The 19,942-nt window shown below is 36.3% G+C and overlaps 2 protein-coding genes across 8 annotated transcripts in view; one reads left to right on the top strand and one right to left on the bottom strand.

Moving 5' to 3' along the window:
- The window catches only part of LOC149029556 (adenine phosphoribosyltransferase 3-like), a 43,508-nt gene extending 28,764 nt beyond the window's left edge, over positions 1–14,744 (top strand). The window contains exons 4-7 of one of the 7 annotated variants that reach the window (XR_016171182.1): positions 3,701–3,850; positions 5,929–5,987; positions 7,422–7,525; positions 14,708–14,744. Coding sequence is in view for 3 of the 7 variants with exons in the window: in XM_089141944.1 (XP_088998070.1) it covers positions 3,701–3,850; positions 5,929–5,987; positions 7,422–7,475 (263 nt within the window). In the remaining 4 variants the exon portion in view is untranslated. Of the gene's footprint in view, positions 1–3,700; positions 3,851–5,928; positions 5,988–7,421; positions 9,258–10,280; positions 10,505–10,653; positions 11,486–11,664; positions 12,625–14,707 lie in introns of those variants that run through there. The other 6 variants (XR_016171183.1, XR_016171181.1, XR_016171180.1 and 3 more) reach the window with 6 other exon arrangements.
- Positions 14,745–17,777: 3,033 nt separating this feature from the next.
- On the bottom strand, positions 17,778–19,066 carry LOC149029555 (sulfated surface-like glycoprotein). Its single transcript, XM_089150993.1, has one exon. The coding sequence runs from the start codon at positions 18,913–18,915 to the stop codon at positions 18,049–18,051; it is 867 nt and encodes a 288-aa protein (XP_089007119.1). The 5' UTR covers positions 18,916–19,066; the 3' UTR covers positions 17,778–18,048.
- Positions 19,067–19,942: the final 876 nt, after the last annotated feature.

The following is a 19,942-nucleotide window of genomic DNA, read 5'->3' as shown; positions in this document are numbered from 1 at the left end:
GTTCTTGATTGCCACATGCTCATTTGTATGCATGCGAAATTGGAAGTATGGAACATGAATTTAAACAAATGTAAATATGCAAATGATGCAAGAGAACATAGAGATCTTCATTAAATTGCAAGGAAAAAAAAAAAAAAAAAAAAAAAGAGCACGCGATCCCATCATCTCAATACCATACAAGTAGTCAAGTACATATAATATATCATGTACAATGGTCAACAGTACAAGTGTATAAGTGTAGGCTAGTAAATAGTGATCCCATCATGTCAATACCAAGTATCACCTTGTTTCAGCAAAATATCGTCCTGTTTTGACGATATTATCACCAACATTTTGTAATTTCATTTTTGCTAGGGGGTTTGTGTTGCTACTTACCGAAACACCGCAGTATTGTCGAGTTTTGGCGACATTTCTCACCATGCTTGTCTGAACACTGCTACCTTGTAGGGGTTGATACTATGAACAGGAATACAGGATCAAAGACTTGATAACCGCATAAGCAAAGGTCTAAGCTTCAGAATCTTTCACCATACCAAAGAAGCATCAGGATGAGGGGGCCATCCAAATAGAGTTACTTTGGTGATGGCTAGAATAGACCCACTCAACCCAAATTGCTGTAGTATTTACCATTCAGAGAAACAGCCTCTGTTAGTAGAAAATTTTGCAGCTATTTGACTGAACACTGCTACTTTCTAGGGGTTGATACTATGAACATCTAGACATAATGTACTGTGGTATTGTCATCTTAGTCTGTCATTCCTAAGATGCTGGTTAAATCCCTAGCTAAATGGGAGGTAGTACACATGTGATTGCAATTTATGCTTGTGTGTGCTCTACCATTTGGCAGTAGAAAATGAGTTATTTTCTTTACCTCATGTATATAAACTCCTGGTTCTATTGCTCAATTTTATTATCCTACTGGTAAAGCACTGGTTCATTTTCTAGTCTTGGCTGCTTTTTAGCTTTATTTGGTGCTAGAATCTGTATTTGATATGGACGTCTGTAATTTACAATATTCTTCCAATTTGATCTATTAACATTTTGGATAACCTGATATTGGGAGATTACTTATAAGGATCACACTTCGAATTTTGCACTTTTGTTCTAAATTACAAGCAGATTTGCAGAAATTTAGGATTTCCTGATCAGAATAGAATTAACAATTTAAGTGTGCGTCTTTGGTTTTTTTTTTTTTTTTTTTTTTTTTTGGGGGGGGGGAGAGTGGGGGTTGAATCGGGTGCAGCAGTGGGTGGGACCATGGGGGTGATGTGTTGTACAGAAGACGTGCAAATGCTGTATGTGGAAGTTTTTTGCGTGCGGCAGCGCATGGGTGTTGAGGGGCAGTTTTTTCAGTGAACGTGGGGCAGCAGAGGATGGGTGTTGGGGGACTCTGCAAGTGGTGCAAGTGGGGCAGAACCAGCTATGGCTAATGGCAGAAGGGTTTCTTATTCACCTAGTTAAAAGCGGAGGGTATGGGTAAAGGGATTTTTGTCTTCCATCTCTACTTGCTTAACAGCTAGGTAGGAGGTTTTCCATGTACATGAAAAATCTCACATGTATGCACGCACAATCAATAGCTTATTCCATCTACCACCGTTAACTAATGGGCCATTTCTCCAATCCAAACCATCATTATGATGACAGAATTAGCTGAAATATTGGACAGGGCTCATGACATAAATGGTCAATATCGGGCTTAAGATATAATTCAAAAAATAATGCAGTGGCCTGGATTTGTTATTGAGCTGGTGTAGGAACTGAGCATCCTCACATCAAATGAAAGCCCAAGACTAGGAAAAACCCCTAGGGTTGCTGCCCAATTCTTTATTTTTTCACGCTTTGAGCTTAATAATTTTGCCTAATCAGGGGTATTTTATAATTACTTAAATCGGGTTTGAATGTCATTAAAGTCCCATAGTTTGGGACCTAGCCTATGTGAAGGTCCGACTTATAAAGACCTAGTTAGTTTCTATTTTCCTAGTCTCAGTCTAAGTTAGGAGTTCCATTCCTATTAGAACTCCTAGTTTAATGTTATAATTAGCTGAACCCACCTGATGAAAGGCTACCATTCAGATTATTGATAAGTTATTCTCAGTTTTGACTCCCCTTTGTGAGAGTTGCTGCTGCAATTGTGTGTGCTCAAATTTGAAGGTCCAAGATTGAAGATCAATTAAGCACCAAGGTGAAGTCAAGCTTGCATTCTTGCTGGGGATGAAAGAACAGCCTTCTGCAACTCCAGCCCCACTTGATCCAAGCTTCTATGAGGCCCCTCATCCAGGTATCTGGCAGCCTACCCACCCACCCTCCCTCCTCCTTTCCTCTTTATTTTCTGTTTTACATCCACATCCCCAGGTTCGATCTCTTCTTCCATCCACAAATCAAGAACCTCCATAATTCGGCAATCCACCATCACACTCTGTCCAAACTACAGCCACAATATCCCCACCATACCATTCACCTTTGAGTCTTTGACCCTCATTGCCTCGCCAAACACCCAGTTAGTCCATAGAGCTGCCTTTCTTGATATGACACTCTTTTCCCTCCAAAATCAAGATTCTTCATTACTTTGAATTTCACCATCCAAATTGGATGAAACTTGGTAAGCATCTCGTAGGTAATCAGCTCTAGTTTGATCGAAGTTTTCATCCATTGCATTGTCATTAGGTTCCTCTAACCTATATCAAATATTCCCTTTTACCCTATTTTTGGGTTTTTCTGACTTGTGGAAACATCCCTAGAACTCTTCAAACACATCTGAACCCACCCAATACAGACCCATTACTACGTCTCTACCCAACCAAGGGTTTTAGAGGTGTTATTAATCCAAACCTGATACAGAATTCTGTGTGACCCATTATTTTAGGCCTGCAGATAAGCCTATTTTAAAGAGCTTGCAGTTTGGCCTCATTATTGATGTAAAAAGGGTTTTTATGGAATAAGAGTTAGTCTAAAAAGGTTATCAAAATATAAAAGGAAACTGAAAAAAAAGTCATCAGAAATCCCTCTTGGGTCAACCCAGGTGCTAATCCTGAGACTGGATAATTTACCCTCTAATGACCCTTTAGCACCTCACAACTGATTCTAAGATTATGTTGAATAGACAGCTGCCTACCAAGTCTGACAGCCTCTCAAGCAAAAGCAGGGGTAAGGCTATGTACATTATGATCATCCCAGAACCTGCAGTAATAAGAGCCTCATGCTCTGGGTATGCTTGTTATATTACAAGTTCTTTTTTCCCCCCTTTTTCTTTTATTGTAAGTTTGTGTTTTATTATTCTTTTTTCTGGCTGATGTTGTCCAGGCATACACCAGTCCTTATCCATATTTTTGACATCCACATGTCTATTCGGATGCAATTTGATTTTTTTTCTTCTTGTGAGTTATTGTTTTCAGTCACTACCGCTATATCCATATTCATGTTTGTAAACTTGTCCTGAGAGGAATTACTGGTGTTAGATGTTTTGCAAAAGAATCCTGTTTCTAATTGATTTAATCAGGAAGGGGCAAACACATTTTGACTGGTCCTGGTCTGGTATTGAAAAGTTATGATGCCTGGGTTATTTCAGTCTGCTGCATGACACTGTTTGTAGTGCATGAAGATGTGGAGAACTTATTTTAGCATTTTGCATCTTTCTTAATAAAATGCAACACTCAGTATTTTGAGCTTTTATCAATTTGTTTGCTTATTATCTGGACTGCAGGTGAAGTTATCTCAGAAGAATATGTCTTGTCATATGGAACAGATTGTCTAGAAATGCACGTTGGAGCAGTTGAACCTGGTGAACATGCTCTGGTGGTTGATGATTTGATAGCCACTGGAGGTACACTGTCTGCAGCAATTAAGTTACTTGGTATGTATTTCATTTATAGAATATATATTATCTTAGATGTAGAACCTCCCTCTCAACATTATGTTAGTTGCAAGTTGCGCAACTACTGAGATGGTCAGTCTTGGGCCATATCTTATTATGTGAATATTGAGGAGTTATCCACTAACTGCCAATTCTTTTAATTGAATTTCTCTGGTTAAATCATCCATAATAAGTGCAAACAAATATGAACTTAAAGTTGATTCTTGTTGTAACCCAATTGTGATTATTACCTAGTCACCACTGTATTGTACTTCATATATATATATATATATCTATATATATATATTTAATTATGTCCATATATTTAGTTGAAAAACTTTTCTTCTCTAGTACTTGCTATCTGGGGACTGTCACAAGTGCAAACAAAAGGCTTAAAGTTGATCCTTGTTGTAAGGGTAACCCAATCATTATTCTTACTCTATTTACCACACCATCTCACATATATTTAATTATGTCCTATATAAGAGTTATGATTGAGGGTTCTTAGTATTTTGTTACTAACTTATACAGGTCTCTTCTACCTCTCTAGGCCACCTTGTGTTAGCTAGGGAGTTTTTGTATATATAATTTTCCATATTATAACCAAGTAAATAACTATAGGGCAGTGAAATCGATTTTTTCCCCCAAGCAATTATTTATACATATTAAATAACTATAGGGCAGAGAAATCAATGTTTTACCCCAAGCAATTATTGTACAGGCTTCTCTCTGGGCAACTGAATCCTCTTCTCTCTTGCTCTTTTTCTCTACTTTAAACTTCAATCATTACTTCCTAGAGAGAGGGGAGTGGGATACTAAGAGAGACAGGAAAGAGTAGCAGAAGAGAGACATCTGTGTGAGCGTGTACTGATAGGGAAGGGAAAAACTAGGGATGGGAAAGGAGAGGATTACCAAAAAGATTAAAAAAAAAAAAAAATTGTTTGCTTATGTGCAAGATTAAAGAGAAGAGAAAAAGCATTATAAGAGATGGGTTTGTTTCCATAATATAGTTCGTAATTTGGTTCTAACCATATCTTTAGAAATTCAATTTTCTTAAGGTTGAATATATATATATATATATATATATATTGAAAATATGATTCTAGTACATAAATAACATTTGATGTATTTATATACAAAAACTGACTAAAAAGGAAAATTTCAAAGGATTTCAAAAGATCCATGCTGAAACAGACCATAAAAAGAAATGTGGATGGATTTTTTATTTATAATTTCATAGGATTTCAAAAGATTAATGCTGAAACAGACTATATATATACTCCATCCACGTTTCTTTATATAGTCTGTTTCAACATGGATCTTTTGAAATCCTTTAGGGTCTGTTTGATTACATGAATCTAGAGATTTCAAATCTTTGGATTCATGAATGTGAGATTTATACCCGTTTGGTTGTGAAAATCTCTAGATTCATGAAATCTAGAGATTCATCTTTTTACACTAAAAACGTGAATATGTAGATTTATGGGTGTAGGGTGAAATCCAGAGATTTCATCCCTACTATAAAAACTCTAAACTTTTGCGCATTCACAAAAATCACAGATGAATTCACAGATTTTATTCAACATATTCGGTTAACCAAACAATTAATTTTATAAATTATGACTCCACATATTTGAAATCTATAGATTTGAAATCTCTAGATATTTGAAATCTTCACACTCAAGTAACCAAATAGGCTCTTAAAGTTTTCCTTTTTATTTAGTTTTTGTATATAAATACATCAGATGTTAATTATGTACAAGAATCATGTTTTCATTTTATGCGTACATATTTTTTTCCCCCTTCTTTCTTTCATATGCCTAACTCTAATTGGCTGCAAGTTGCAACGTGAGCTTTAATTATCCTACCTTGGGCATACCGGCCAACAAAAATTTGATTCAATGTGACCATATGCTAAGGAAGGGATGGCATTCCTAACTGGGCATACAGGAAACCTGATGCTCTTTCTAATCCTGTCGATGGATATTAAATACCAGTGATAGTCCCTTTGTTTGCAGCTCTGTGTGTACCTTTGTTCTTTGGTTGACTTTGTCTTCTCTCTCTCTATTTTTTTTCAGAGCATGGAGGAGCAGAAGTGGTTGAGTGTGCATGCGTAATTGAACTACCACATCGACAGGTGTGTGCACTATACTCTTTCTTCTTCTTCTTTTTTCTTTTCTTTTTCAAACTCACCATTATGCTGTCTGGCAGTTCTTTATTCACCACTAAAATTAATGGCTGTTGTCTGATTTTATGTCTGTTCAGTTTAGGAAATTAGTTTTTTCACGTTTTCTCATGTTATCATAGACCATTTAGTTCAGTAATTTTAGAAAGTTCTTTCCGCTAGTCAATTTCAACTCTATTTCTCATTGATCTGTGGAAGTTCTGTAAGTGTACAGTAAACAAGGTGCTGCTTTCTTTTCTTTTCATTTCCTTTTCCTCCCTTCTTTATATTTATTTCTTCACTACAGTTTTTTTGGGTCATACTGAGCCTAACAAGAGGCTTCACGTTTATGATACCCATGACTGGGGAAGAAAATTATAGTTCTTGTTTGGCATATGAAAATACTAACTTTGTTTCTCCAAAACGCTATACCTTTTTAAATCTTAATTTCTGAAGTAAAAGAAAGATAATGCTAAATTTTAAAATTTTATTTAGCCATGAATTGTATAAGATTGTACCTCGTAAACACTTCGTATGTAAAGCTTTTGTTGGCACAGTATCGGACTGTTTGCTGGAGCCAACATAGTAAATGCAGTAGTTTATTTACTGAATCTCCGATCTACTTTTTATTTGGCTAAAAATTAAAAGCAAAAACTCCCCAAAGACAAAGGAAATGGAAATAAGACAAAATTGAAAACAAATGAATTTCTGTTTGAAGGACAAAATTGTTTTTTCTTAAGCTGGCTGTCAGTGATATGTTTCCGTTTTGCTTGGCTAATTTGATTTTCATTCATCTGCTGATTAGCTTCATCTACTTTCCTTTGAACCATCAATCTCCATGTCATGCCTATCATTCTTTTTTTAAATATGGATTATCCAGATTCTAGTTTTTAACACTTCCAACCTTATGATGCTTGTGTCCTTAATTGGTCAATGAAGCCACCTAGCACGGAAGAACAAAGCAAAACACCAAAATCTGTCAGTTTGTGAAAAGTTAGTTCTATGAAAGCCATAAAGCCGAAAAGCTGTTATATTGGAGGTGAAAAACAACTGAGCCACACCTCTGTGAACCAGGATAATGAATTCTGATGTGTACATATACTCTGTGCTCCTTAAAGTGCTGAAATTACACTTGATTGAGCAGGCATTTTTGACACTGTTGATTGTGATATCCGCAAGCATTGCCTGCTGTACTTAAATGTGGCTGAGAGCCTCAGAGTATCATAAAGGATTCTTCCTAGGATTTCAATCATTCACTGGATGCTAAGTCCTTGAATCGGACATACTGCTTAATTTTGATAGTTCAGAGATAAATTCCAATGTTCCTACACAAAGTTCATAAGAATAGAAATATTAGAACCTGACTTTTAATGTTGAATGCCCTGGATTTGTCATGTTATGCTGCAGGGTCGTGAGAGACTGAAGGGCAAGCCATTGTTTACCCTAGTGCAAGCCTCCTGATAGGGCTGGTGGGGATGAGGTGCTGCTCTGGATGAATGGTTGCTCATTAGGTAATATGGTAGGGATGTAATTTGTGGAATTCCTTTTCTTTCATTCTTTTTTAAATGAGAAAAGTAAATTATACTCAAATTAGTTGCAGATACATAGATCATACATACAGATTCCCATGTTGCAGTCCTATTGCTATACACTGCATTAGTCGCTACACCATGTAGACAAAAATCATCTCGGAAGGGTCGAACATTAGAGCTTCCTAGGCAATTCCATAGATCAACAAGATAGGCTGCTAAATCAATAGGCATTTGTGGGTACTGAGGTTTTGGTAGAAGATAGGGTAAGTTGTTCATTACACCATGTCTCCTTGATCTGAAAAACAAAAAGGTGAGCTTAATAAAGACAAGACCAATGCAAGAAAGCAAGGCCTCCAAAAAATTGTCCAAGTGAACCATTCCCATGCAAGTAACTTGAAAAGATTCTTCCCAGAAGAGTCCAAAAATCCACCTCATTCTTTTTAACTTTAGATTAAGAAAACCTACACATTAAAATAGGGTCATGAATATGCATTATTGGTTTGTTCAAGAAGTAGAGAAACAAGCTCTAAAAGTATTACAGGTTATAGGATGAAATTCATGACCATCAAAGCCCAATGGGCTCAATCCTCAAGTCAGCAACCCAATTGGATACATATGTAAGGACCATTGTTGGGTCAAAAGTTTGTGTATTGAACAACACATCATTTTGTAAATACCAGATAAAACAACAAGTGATAATAATTATAGAGAACATCCACCGAAGGGAAGGTTTGTCAAGAGAGAAATCCCTCATAAGAGAATTGCAGAGATGAAGCAAAAGATCTCTTAGAGAGAAACTCTGTTCTCAACTCTGAAGGTCTCATTGCCTAGATTTGCTTAGTCCAATCACAAGAAATAAAAATGTGGCAGGATTGTGAACAATTGCCATAAAACACAAGGAGATCGAAGTGTTGTCCACTAAGATAAAATGACATTAACTAGGTTTTCTGCATTTAAAACACACACACACACACAAAGAAAAAGAATGAGGAATCTCTTCACTTAGATTAGTTCTATTTTCCACCACATTTGCAAGCAGTGGCTCCCCTTGGTTAAAAATCATAATCAACCTCTCCAACTTTGTGGTCTTGGAAGAGTTCAAGCTAAGGGTCGAACTATGAGGATGGAAAGTATCTAGCTTTGATAGACCTAGTCTAGAGAGAACCTATCTGAACCAACAACCCCTTGTCTAAGCAAAAGGGTCTTATTGAAATTCTCCATCCTTTTGAATCCCAATCATCCCAAGTTCTTGGGGAGGCAACACTTGTTCCACGCAATCGAAGTCAATTTTATTCCTTCATTTGGATGTCCTAGCCAGAAGTTTTGACAAATGGAATCCATGTTCCTACAAATGTTCTTGGGGACAAAAAAATATTGCATATGATATAGAGGTAAAGCTTATAATACAAATTTTATAAAAACACATCTCCAGCATGATGAAATCCTAGATTTTCAAGAAGAGAGTTTAGATTGAACTTTACCTACAAGGAATTGGAAATTCTTAGTTTTGGATCTATTGTGAAACAAATAAGAACCTAATAATAGATTCTTTTTTCATTTCTTTAAGTTGCAAAATAGAGAGTCATCAACCTTTATTTGCACTAGACACATTCCTATTAAAAAGATCCCACTCATATCTAGATTAATTTCATGACTAATTAAATCAGAGAATTAAGTCTAAAACTACTTTCAGAATAACAATATCATTCATAGAAGCACCAGAGCAGAAAAAAAAGTGTCATTTACCAAAAAAACAAGTGAGAAACTTTAGGATCTCTTCTAGTAATTTTAATGCCTTGAAATAGGTTAAGCTCATAATATTCATATAATAATCTAGATAGCACTTGCATGACCATTCAGAGAACAACTTGCCCAAGCCCTCTACAACCAAAACACCATCCATGTGGAGAACCATTCATTTTAATAGAATAAGAAGATGAAATTAATTCATCAATCAAAGCACATCTTGTCAAAACGTAAGAAGGAAAACAATTTCAAAATCAAACCTCATTCAACCCTGTCATACGCTTTTGAGTTTTGACATATCCAATTTGGGAGCTACATAGCTGACCTTTGCTCTAATATGGGTCATGAAATGGAAAATCTCTTTCTACTTAAATTTGAATATTTCTTTTGGAATAAATCATACTCTGTTTTGTTTTATACCCAAAAAAGAAAGTGTTATGCTTCTCACCGATTATAGATCCATTAACTTGGGCAATGTTTCATATAAAATTTTGGCAAAACTATTAGCCCTAAGACTTGAACCTTTCTTGAATGATATAATCTCACTGTTTCAAGGTGCCTTTGTCGCTTCTGGACAAATTTCAGATAATATTTTCTTAGCTCAGGAGTTTTTTCATTTCATGATTTATACCACGGCTAAGGTTGGATATGTAGTCCTTAAACTTGGATGTATCAAAAGCTTAAGACAGGGTTGAAGGGAGTCTAGTTTTGAAACTGTTTTGTTTTTTAGGTGTTGACATTAAATAGTGTGCTCTGATTGATAAATTAATAGCTTCATCCTTTTTTTTCTCCTATTAAATTGAATGGTTCTCTGGCTCTAGAGGGCTTAGACAAGGATACTCTTGGAGCCCTTACTTATTCTTGTTGTTAATGGAAGTGCTTTTTAGATTGTTATTTGAATATCTTAATCTGTTTCGAAGCATTAAAATTATTAGAAGGGCACCTAGAGTTACTTATGTTTTGTGAATGGCATGTTTATGTTGTGTAGGCTTCAATGGATGGTATCCTTACTCTAAACACAGTTTTGGACATATTCTCTAATTTAATTGGTGAAGAAGAAGTTAATCTGGAAAAAGTGGTATCTCTTTTTAGCAGGATTGTGTCGAGTGAAAATAAAGGTTGTTTACTTACCATTTTGAAAATTAAGAAAATGATAAAGGAATCTATTTACTTACGCTCCAATTTGTATCATCACATATCAAGACCCAAGAATTTCCATGTCCTAGAAAATGTACACTTTGAACTCTCTTTCTTGGAATTTTGTGAATTTATCCGTACTAGGATTAAAATTTTTTTTTTATTAAATCTGTATTGCATGCCTTATCTCTTTTATCATTTGCAATGTTTTTTGGTCCCTAAAGTATTTGTAGGAAAATGGTGGATTCCATTTGTCAAAAAATTTGGTTGGGGCATTCGGAAGAAGGAAGTTGATATTGATTGCTTGGGACAAGTATTGCCCCCAAAGAACTTGAGAGGATTGGAATTCTAGAGGGTGGATGATTTTAATAAGGCCTTGCTGCTTAAACAAGAGCGGAGGTTGTTGACTCAGATGAATTCTCTTTGGGTTAGGGCCATCAGGCCAGATACTTTCTATCCTCATCTATTTTTTAGCCAAAGGTGGTGAGAAAAAATGGATCTCTTTCTTGGAACAGCTTACAGAGTATACTGCCTACTTGTTCCATTTAGACGAGTGAGAAATGGTTAAGAAACATCCTTCTAGTTCAACGATCCAGACCATAAAGTTGGAGAGTTTGATTACAATTTTCAATTAAGGGGAGCTAGTGTTGCAAACATGGTGAAAAATAGATCCATTTTGAGTGAAGAGTTTTCTCTTTCCATTTCTCTCATTGTGTCAAATTTTTTTCTTTCAATTAATCTCACGGATACCTTGGGTCTCTTTACTTTCCTCTTTTAAGGAATTTTGTGCAAAACTTAGAGGACAAACTTTGTTTAAAATAAGAACCTCTAATCTCAACCTTGATTTTTTTAGTTGGTGGAGGGTTTTATTTTTTGGTGGAATATAAAGATGCATCCTAAATTTATGTTACTTTTTGGCTCGCTTTAAACTCAGGAATCCTAGTTAATTCCATTTTATCTTAGTGGACAATACTTCGACCTACTTGTGTGTTTTGTGGCAATTGTTCATCTGCCACCTTTTATTTCTTGTGGTTGAACTAAAGTGAATTTGAGCAGCAGGACCTTCGGGGTTAAGAACAAAGTTTCTTTCACAGAGATCTTTGCTTCATCTATTCATTACTCTTATGATAAATTTCTCTCTTGTTAAATCTTCTCTTTAATGGATGTTTTCTATAGTTATTATCACTTGCTACTTTATTTGGTATTTATGTAATGATGTGTTGTTTAATAATCAGACTTGTGATGGATTATTCGATGGAAGATCTGAGGATTGAGCCACTTGGGCTTGACGGTTATGAAAATCCACCTTTGGACTATATGACTTTTAAAGATTGTTTTTGTAAGTCTTGGACTAAACTAATATAAATTCATGATTCTATTTTGAGGAAATTTCAGGGATACCTTAAAATATATAGCGAAAATCATTGACACTCCAAAAATATAGCAGTGATGAAGATGGAGTTGTTGTCATTAAGAACAAGAACCTGGAATTTGCAATCCATCGAATCCAACCTGGCTTTGAGGATTTCTTGGCAGCTAGATATTCCTATTGATCCACCAAGTCCTCTACAATTCCACCCCAATTGCCCGATTGGACAATTGATACAACTCAGGGGACAGGTCAGCATTTGGCTAGTGCCAAGTAGATTCTAAAGCCACGAAGGACAGCTCAAGCAAACAACGTGCCTTTTCTCAAAGATTATGCTTAGTAGAGCGGGAACAAGTAGCAGGAAAGAGGGAAATTCTAGATGTGATCCCATGCTTTGAGTGTTTGGGTATTGTTGCTTCTGGAATCTGTTATGCTCCTCAATTGGTCCGAAAGCACTTGGATCAACTTGAAACCAGTTGTCTGCACACAAAACCATAAGAGTTGCCATTTCCGTGGACAAGAAGCCACCTCAGATGATTTAGTCATATTCGGATCACACAATACCTCATAATGAGGAGTTAAAGCTCATGGAGCATACAATTCTTGGGGTAGTTGCAAGAGAGTCCATGTTTTATTTTTATCTCACTTGGCTTGCCTTCTTTCTTTCACTTTATACTTTTATACTAAGGTTCCATGCTGTCATTGTGGAGAAGATTCTACTCCTTTCTTAGATTAGCATATGCCAAATAAAGTGCCTGGATTGATTATAACGCCTAGTTTGCTGGAGAAGTGAAAGTCCAAATTTTCTTGGAGAAGCTAAGGGCTTGATACACCTGGCACTAGATATTATCAAAAGCACAAACCCACGTAATCTGTGATTTGACGTGTATGCTTATGAACTCTAGACAAATCATCAAGAAGTAGCCCCAAGAAGATTAAGATTGATTAATATCGTATTGATGGACGTTAAGTACTTAGAATAGTGGAATAGAGCATTAAATTCGGCATTTAATGCTCTAAAGCATCTTTATCTAGATTCCAATTGTCTTCCATCTTTCTTTTGAGAATTAATATCTCATAAGGTATCTTTTGGGCCCCCATCCTGCCATGCGCTAATGTCCACGTGGCTCTTGTCGTAAAGGTGACCTCCTTGAAATGTCACTTTTTGGAATGTATGTAGTGGTTCTCCATTGTCCTTCAAACTGAATCAAAACCAAAACCATTCGTACCAAATCGAACGATTCACACTGGCTTGTTGGCCTAAGAAATTAAGGCATAACGAAAGCTCCTTTAGTTTCTGGGTTTGGAGCATTAAAATCCAACGCGGGAATTAACTTTGTGGGTGCGTCTTTGATCCATTGTGGAGCGGACGAGAACTTGAACCTTAACGGTTATGTCAGTAAATGATGCGACGTGTGCAAAACTCAATGCATGTACTTGATGGCCACGTCTGCCCAACAACTCCACATTATTAGGAAGGGGAAGCGTTATTTGTCAGTAACCATTGATTTGGAACGATCTTAGCCGTTCATTCAAAATTTAACTACTTATAAAAACCTCTGTCTTCGTCGACTTTTGTTCTTCTTCTTTTTACTATTTGTGCATGTTTTACTGTTCAAATTTTTTTTTCTAGCTTGTAGTGCATAGGTTTTTCAGTTCAAATGCTTGAGTATGGTGATCCATTTCCTTGTAGATGTATGACATGTGTCTTAACATCACATCAAATGGTTGAATTCCATTTATAAGTCACATTAAATAATTGTGATTAAATTTTAAAAAAAATGATGTGATATTATAAATAGACCTCAACCTTTTGATGTGATGTTGGGACACATGGCACACATCTACAAGGAAAGGGATGGTCTATTTCCTTGTTAAAAATGGATTGGATATTGGTCCGAGTGTGGTGCGGTGCCTACTTTGTTGTTAAAAGTATGTATTTGCTTTATTGGTGCTTGAAGTATGATGCTTTTTATATCATTGTAGTCTAGGTATTGATGGAGTGAAGCAAACTAGGAGTCATCTGAAGTTTATCGAGAGGTTTTGATTCAGTTCAACTGATGATTCTAAAGTAAGATTGGCGAGTGAACCCTAGCGGGAGAATTGACACCAACACTAATGTATAATATAACAACAACTACAATAAGTATTGTCCCACTAAATGGGTCAAGCTTCATGTAGGATTCTTGCTTTCCAATCAAATCCAATTGAGGTCATATTATATACAACATCTAAGCTATGCGTTTCATTTCTCACCACTTTTACTGAGGTTATCTTTCGTTCATCTTTTTTAGTTTTGTCCCTTATTCATCTTGATATCCTTATTTATACTATATTGAGTTGAGCTTCAGACCTTAACAACAAACACATACTAATAAACAAAAGTTGCAAACAAATAGAAAAATAGAAAAAGGGTAGTTGCAACAAAATCGCATCTTTGGAATGAGGGGGTTGGGGGTTGTGGACAGAAGAATTTAGTGGGTGGTGGGTGGGGCCAATTCACCATAGTTTAGTGCACCATAATCAGATCAACTGTCATTAATCTAGGAAATCAAAATGGTATCTACATGGGTTGATTATAGTAGACAAACTTGAGTTTTATTTTAATTAAAAATGAGTTAATTGTCAATGGTGGATTTGCCATTAAAAGCCCACTTTCCAAGGTGTCTGGTTTGCACCCTCCGGAATTTCCCACCCTATACATAAATTCTTTGGATTCAAAAAAAAATAAAAAAATAAAATAAAAAAGAAAAAGAAAAGAGTTAATTATCATTGCATTAGCATTTAAGGTGTCACCTGATGACTTAAACCCAAACGAAAAAGATTTGGCATATCCACATGAGCTTTTTTTTTAAGGAAAAAAATAAAAATAAATGAATAATGAATACTTCAATTTCTGTTGTTCACAGACATCAACCACCCAAAAAACAGTAAGAAGAAGAAGAAACCAGAAACCTCGACTGTCTTCAAACATTATCGGAAAATTAGTTGTAATATAACTATATAAGGCCCACCACCACCACTAGCTACCACCACCGCCAAGGCACCAAGGCGTCATCCATGAGAGACGCTTCTGCGGAATTTTGTTTGTTTTTGATTCATTATCTCGGTTCAATGCTTCTGCGGAATTAATAGATTACTGGACCACCTCTACTTGTCGCTTCCAAATACAATTTGTTTACTTTTATTATAAATACTTAACAGAGACAACTGATTAGCCATCTTAATCACCCACCGAATTCTCTCTCTCTCTCTCTCTCTCGCTCTCCTGTGCACCGAATTCTATTTTCCATTGCGTGAAGTATACAGCTTCTCATTGACTATGGACTCGTGATTCATGTATCTAACAGACACTTGTCTTAAATTTGACTTGCATGAGATCCTAACTTCTTCTTATTCATCGTACCTTTGAATTACTCACGTGAGGTTTTTTTTTTTTTTTTTTTTTTTTTTTTTTTCTGTGTGTAGGCCAACTGAGTCAAAACAAGTTTGCTTAAATTTTTTGCCTAAGAGACAGTTTTGTATGACTGGTCTCTTTGGAAGTCTGGTTTGGGTTAAGGTTGAGCATTTTTGAAATGAATTGATTTAATCTAAGTGTAAGTTTTTTTTTTTTTTTAAAGGAGAGTCGTTTTATATATAGAGAATGGGGGTATTATATATTTGTTAGGGTCAAACCCATAACCTTTTCCATTAAAAAGTATAAATCTTTATCATTCTATCAAAGTGTGTATTAACAAAATATTATCCTCTTGAGGGACATTGTTTCAGTTTAATGCGGAGGACCTTCTAGCATAGAAAAAAATTTAAGGGAAATTTAAGTTTTGACCAGGTGAAAATGGAAAACCTAGGTGTGAAACTGAGAAATTTCAAGGAAACTTAAGACTTTTTTGTGTAAGTTTCGGCAAGTTTTAGGGAGTATTTTAAGGTGAGACTTTGCATTTAAGCTAATTAGATTATAAAGAACACAGTAGCTGTATTTTGTTAAAAAAATCAATGTAGATATGTCATTTAATGTACATAACATCAATATAGAGTTGTCCAAGAAGTATACTATAAACTTAACTACTTAAGTGCATAACATTCAATGTATAATTTATAACTTCAAAACATCAAATACAAAGTAACTGACAATAAAAGGAAAGTACAACTTAGTGCCAAGAAGAGTGCCAAGAGTGGATTCATCCTGTGAGCTGAATAGTACTATGTCTGTAACATTCTCTCCTCCAACCAACGAACATAGACATCCCATGACATTTTATACTTATGGTTGTTAAGGTAATCGACAACTGTAACTTTATAAGTCTGGCCATCAATATGCCTAAGATAACTAGTCTGAGGGAATATACAATTTAGATAGGGAAGTCGTGATGGAGGAGATATTTGTTGTGGTATTTGGGGAAACAAGAAAAAAACAAACAAATTGAAAATTTGGAAAAACTACAAAACTTGTAAGAAAAAGTCTCAGGTTTCCACGAAATTTCTTATATTTTCCACGAAATTTGGGAATTTTTTTTCATCATGAAATGGCTAGTCTAGCTGGGTTAAACCAGGTTTCGACAAAATTTCTACTGTTTCAATCGAGATTTGTGGATTTTTTCGGGTCTTCTAGTTTTTCATTTTGAGGTTCCCAAAATGGAAATTTTGATTGAAATTTCATAAGTTTCAACGGATTTTTTTTTTTTGGATATGAGGTTCATCCGGGCCAGCTTGCGCGCACCACGATTTATATCCTCAATGGAGCTTTTTTATATTAATGCCGCTGAATGGGTGCAAACCCAAGACCTCCCCTAAGGAGTTTCAACGGAATTTTGTTCTATGCATTCTAGCAAGGCATTTTAGACCGTTGGATCAAAATCTCGACCAAGATCTTAGATCCGACTGCCCAAAATTTCACGGGACAGTCCTGAACATTAAATAATGCGAAGCGTTTTTGCTTGCTTGAGGGTTATGTATGGTAAAAGCAAAATAATAATATTATTTTATTATTTTGTATTCGGGATTAAAGTTAGAGCGAAAGTATAAATTTATGGTCAAGATTAGGGTTTTGAAGACTCCAACCCAAGCCGACCCTCTAGCCTTCGTGTTTGGGACTTTCATCCTTATAAATGAAAATTGAATAGTTTTTGTTTGACACTTATATGAACTAAATTAATCCAATCGTACAAACTCACAAGAATAAGGTTGAAAGCATGAATTCCTATCTCTACTTTAAGGTTGTAAATTTGGTATGGTACGATTTTCAGAAATAATTTAACAGATATGAATTTACCAAGTAATACCCTCTTCACATTCTGAAAATAATTTAACAGATATGAATTTACCAAGTAATACCCTCTTCACATTGAAATTGTATTGTATTGCTTTTTTAATACCTTTTTCTGTTCCGTTTATATATCAAAACATACTGTATTATTATTATATCCATCATGTTCCGTCTACATGCCAAAATCATACCACTCCATTTCATAACTTTTTATTTTTGCAAAATCATACCATATCTTACAACCCCGTGCAAAAAAAAAAAGGATGATACAACTTCCGCTACGCAATGTTCGAACTCTCAAATTCAACCTATGCAAGCGTTAGTCCTGTGAACTACCAGCACAAGCATTGACGTTACAGCGTATTTCAACTTGATAATAATTCCATACTCAGATTGAAAAAACACAACTACCCAATGCAAATATATACATTTGATACAAGTGGTGGCATCAGGTATGAGAAGAAAGATTCTGTTTTGAGAAATCAATTTTATTGTGAACAACTAGGAATCACGAATCACCCGACAAAACATAGTGACAGCATCAACAACCGGGAAAAGCTCCAATGATTCTATTTCCGGAGTTTATGCAAAATTCCGACCCGTGAGTACTTTCTACCTACACAACACCACATCTGTCTAAAAACTATTTCCAAAAGAGATTTCTAACTTCAGAGACTTTATATAGGAAGTAGGCCCCACCCTTCTCTTTCTCTTTCTCTTTCTCTCTTTCTCTTCTTGATGATGGCTTCATTCCCCAAATTGCAATCTGCCCCCTCCTCGTTCTTGGGGAAAATTTATTACACAATAACTCCAAAACATTTCAAGTCTCACTGTACACATCAAAAACTAGTCCCAAAATATTAAATGTTGAAGCATTTATCAACTCAATTTTCTTCTCAAAATTACCCCCACCTCAACCCAAAAAAAAAGTCAAAATTACTTTCAAAAAAAGAAGAGTTGGTAAATACAAGAACATTTGTTTGCTTTTTATAGTTTATTATAGATGATAAGAAAACAGGGCAAAATCGCCCGGGAATCGAACACCAGGAGCTCTCCATTACTCCAACTCACTGAGTCAAACCCAACTCGGGCTTTACCCACTCTACCCGCGATGACTCGGCACACCAGCATAGCCCTTCTACCTTTCCCACCGCCTGCGCTCTCGTGAGCGGCGCCGCTGCCTGAGAAAGTACATATAGCAGCATCTTTGCCGGAAAACGTACACAAGCCACCGGCGTCGTAGATCCATCCCGTTGTGGGTCCCAGGCAATGGAACCTCATCAACTCGTTTCCATCAACAATGCACCGCGCGTCATCGTCCCCTCTGCTACTACTACTGCTGGTGTTGCCTGCGCAAGCACGAGACTTCACCATCTCTCGATATTCTTCGAACCGAGCCACCGTCTTGGGCAGGTGTTGAACCTTGAAAATCATATCGACCCGTCCGGAAAAAACCTTCGGCGACCAGCTCGTGTGGAAGATTATCTCCACAACGTTGCGAGAAGGGTGTCCTTCGGGCAGTTCGGTCAGCGTCGGAAGGAAAGGTTCCGCCGCCGGCGTTCTGGCGGAGACGGTGCGTCGGACCCGGTTCGATTGGTTTGAACCGGCTTCGGCTTTACTGCGTTCGCCTGAAGAATGTCTGTGACTGGAAGACGACGACGTCGTCGGCGATGGTGGGTTTGATTTCTTGGGCTTCTTCTTCTTGGTGGTGTCGACTACGTCTTTAAGGTTCTGAACACTCTTTCTGCAACTCGAAGATGCGATAAGGTTGTTGAGTTGCTTGGGGCTTGGATGATAAACGTCTTCAAAGGCTCTCGCTTTGCACTGTAACGATTTAACCCAACCATTCGCCATTAACGACTAAGAAAGGTTGATTTACTCTCTGTGTTTCGAGGGATTCTCTCTCTTTCTATTGCATCTCATTTACATTTGAGATTGGCTTGACACACGTTCAGAACAGCTCAGGCCACAGAGAAAGAGAGAGAGAGAGAGAGACGGAGAGAGTCAAAAGACATAATTGAATTGCAGGTTATTCAGCAGCAATCGTTTTAAGTGAGTCGTTGAGTGAGACTGGGAGAGTCGCTCCTACATGTGAATTGACCAAATTACCCTCCCCAAATTTCCAATTTCCTAAAAAGTACAAGTTGATTATGTAACGATTACTGTTAAGGTCTTCAGTTTTATTCTTTCTGGTCAAGTAGAAACAAAATCATCAAGAATGGTGGTCGGTGTAAGCTATCTTATCTTTGCCATTGAAAAGGACCCTCTCTTTTTTTTCCTTCTTTACTCTTGGTTATGTTTGTATGCTTGATATGAATCTACTTTTGGTGTATGAATGTTACATTGCACCAAGGTAACATAAGATTGATAGATTAATGAGCTTGATTCAATCCGTTTCATCAGCTTAATTCAGATGCATTAATAAGACTCAAAGCATAGTCTCATTGTTCAAATATTTGATGCTTCTGCATGCTTTATCCTCAAAACAATAATCTAGGTTAAATGTTTGTTGGTATTTTAGACATGTAATATCTCTTTTGTCATTAAGTACACTTTACCCAGAAAAAAGAATGGAATATCTTCCACTATTGGGAGAAGCACTTGTTTTTGATAATCTACTTAAATTTAACAACTGAATCATTGAGAGATCAGATAGTGGTAGTAGTGCCAGACAAACAAGCGTTCTGCAACCGGTTGGTGAATGACATTAATCAGTTTAAAGTTTTGAATGATGCAAGCTCTTCAACTAACCATTCAATGTAGGGTACTGACTGGTGACTATGCATTCCTTTCAAAACAAGTCACAATTATTTTGTTTTACTGTTCTAAGCATTGAAAGCTAATTCTTCTTTCTTTTTATTAAAGTAGACAGAGATTCTCT

Source organism: Hakea prostrata, chromosome 1 (genome assembly GCF_041222555.1).
Source record: "Hakea prostrata isolate BN-2017 chromosome 1, UWA_Hpros_2, whole genome shotgun sequence".
NCBI lineage: Eukaryota > Viridiplantae > Streptophyta > Magnoliopsida > Proteales > Proteaceae > Hakea > Hakea prostrata.
This window is presented reverse-complemented; position numbering and strand designations above follow the sequence as displayed.

What these genes read in the sequence shown, in the direction of transcription:
- LOC149029555 (XM_089150993.1), bottom strand. Translation starts at nt 18,915, where the DNA reads ATGGCGAATGGTTGGGTTAAATCGTTACAGTGCAAAGCGAGAGCCTTT.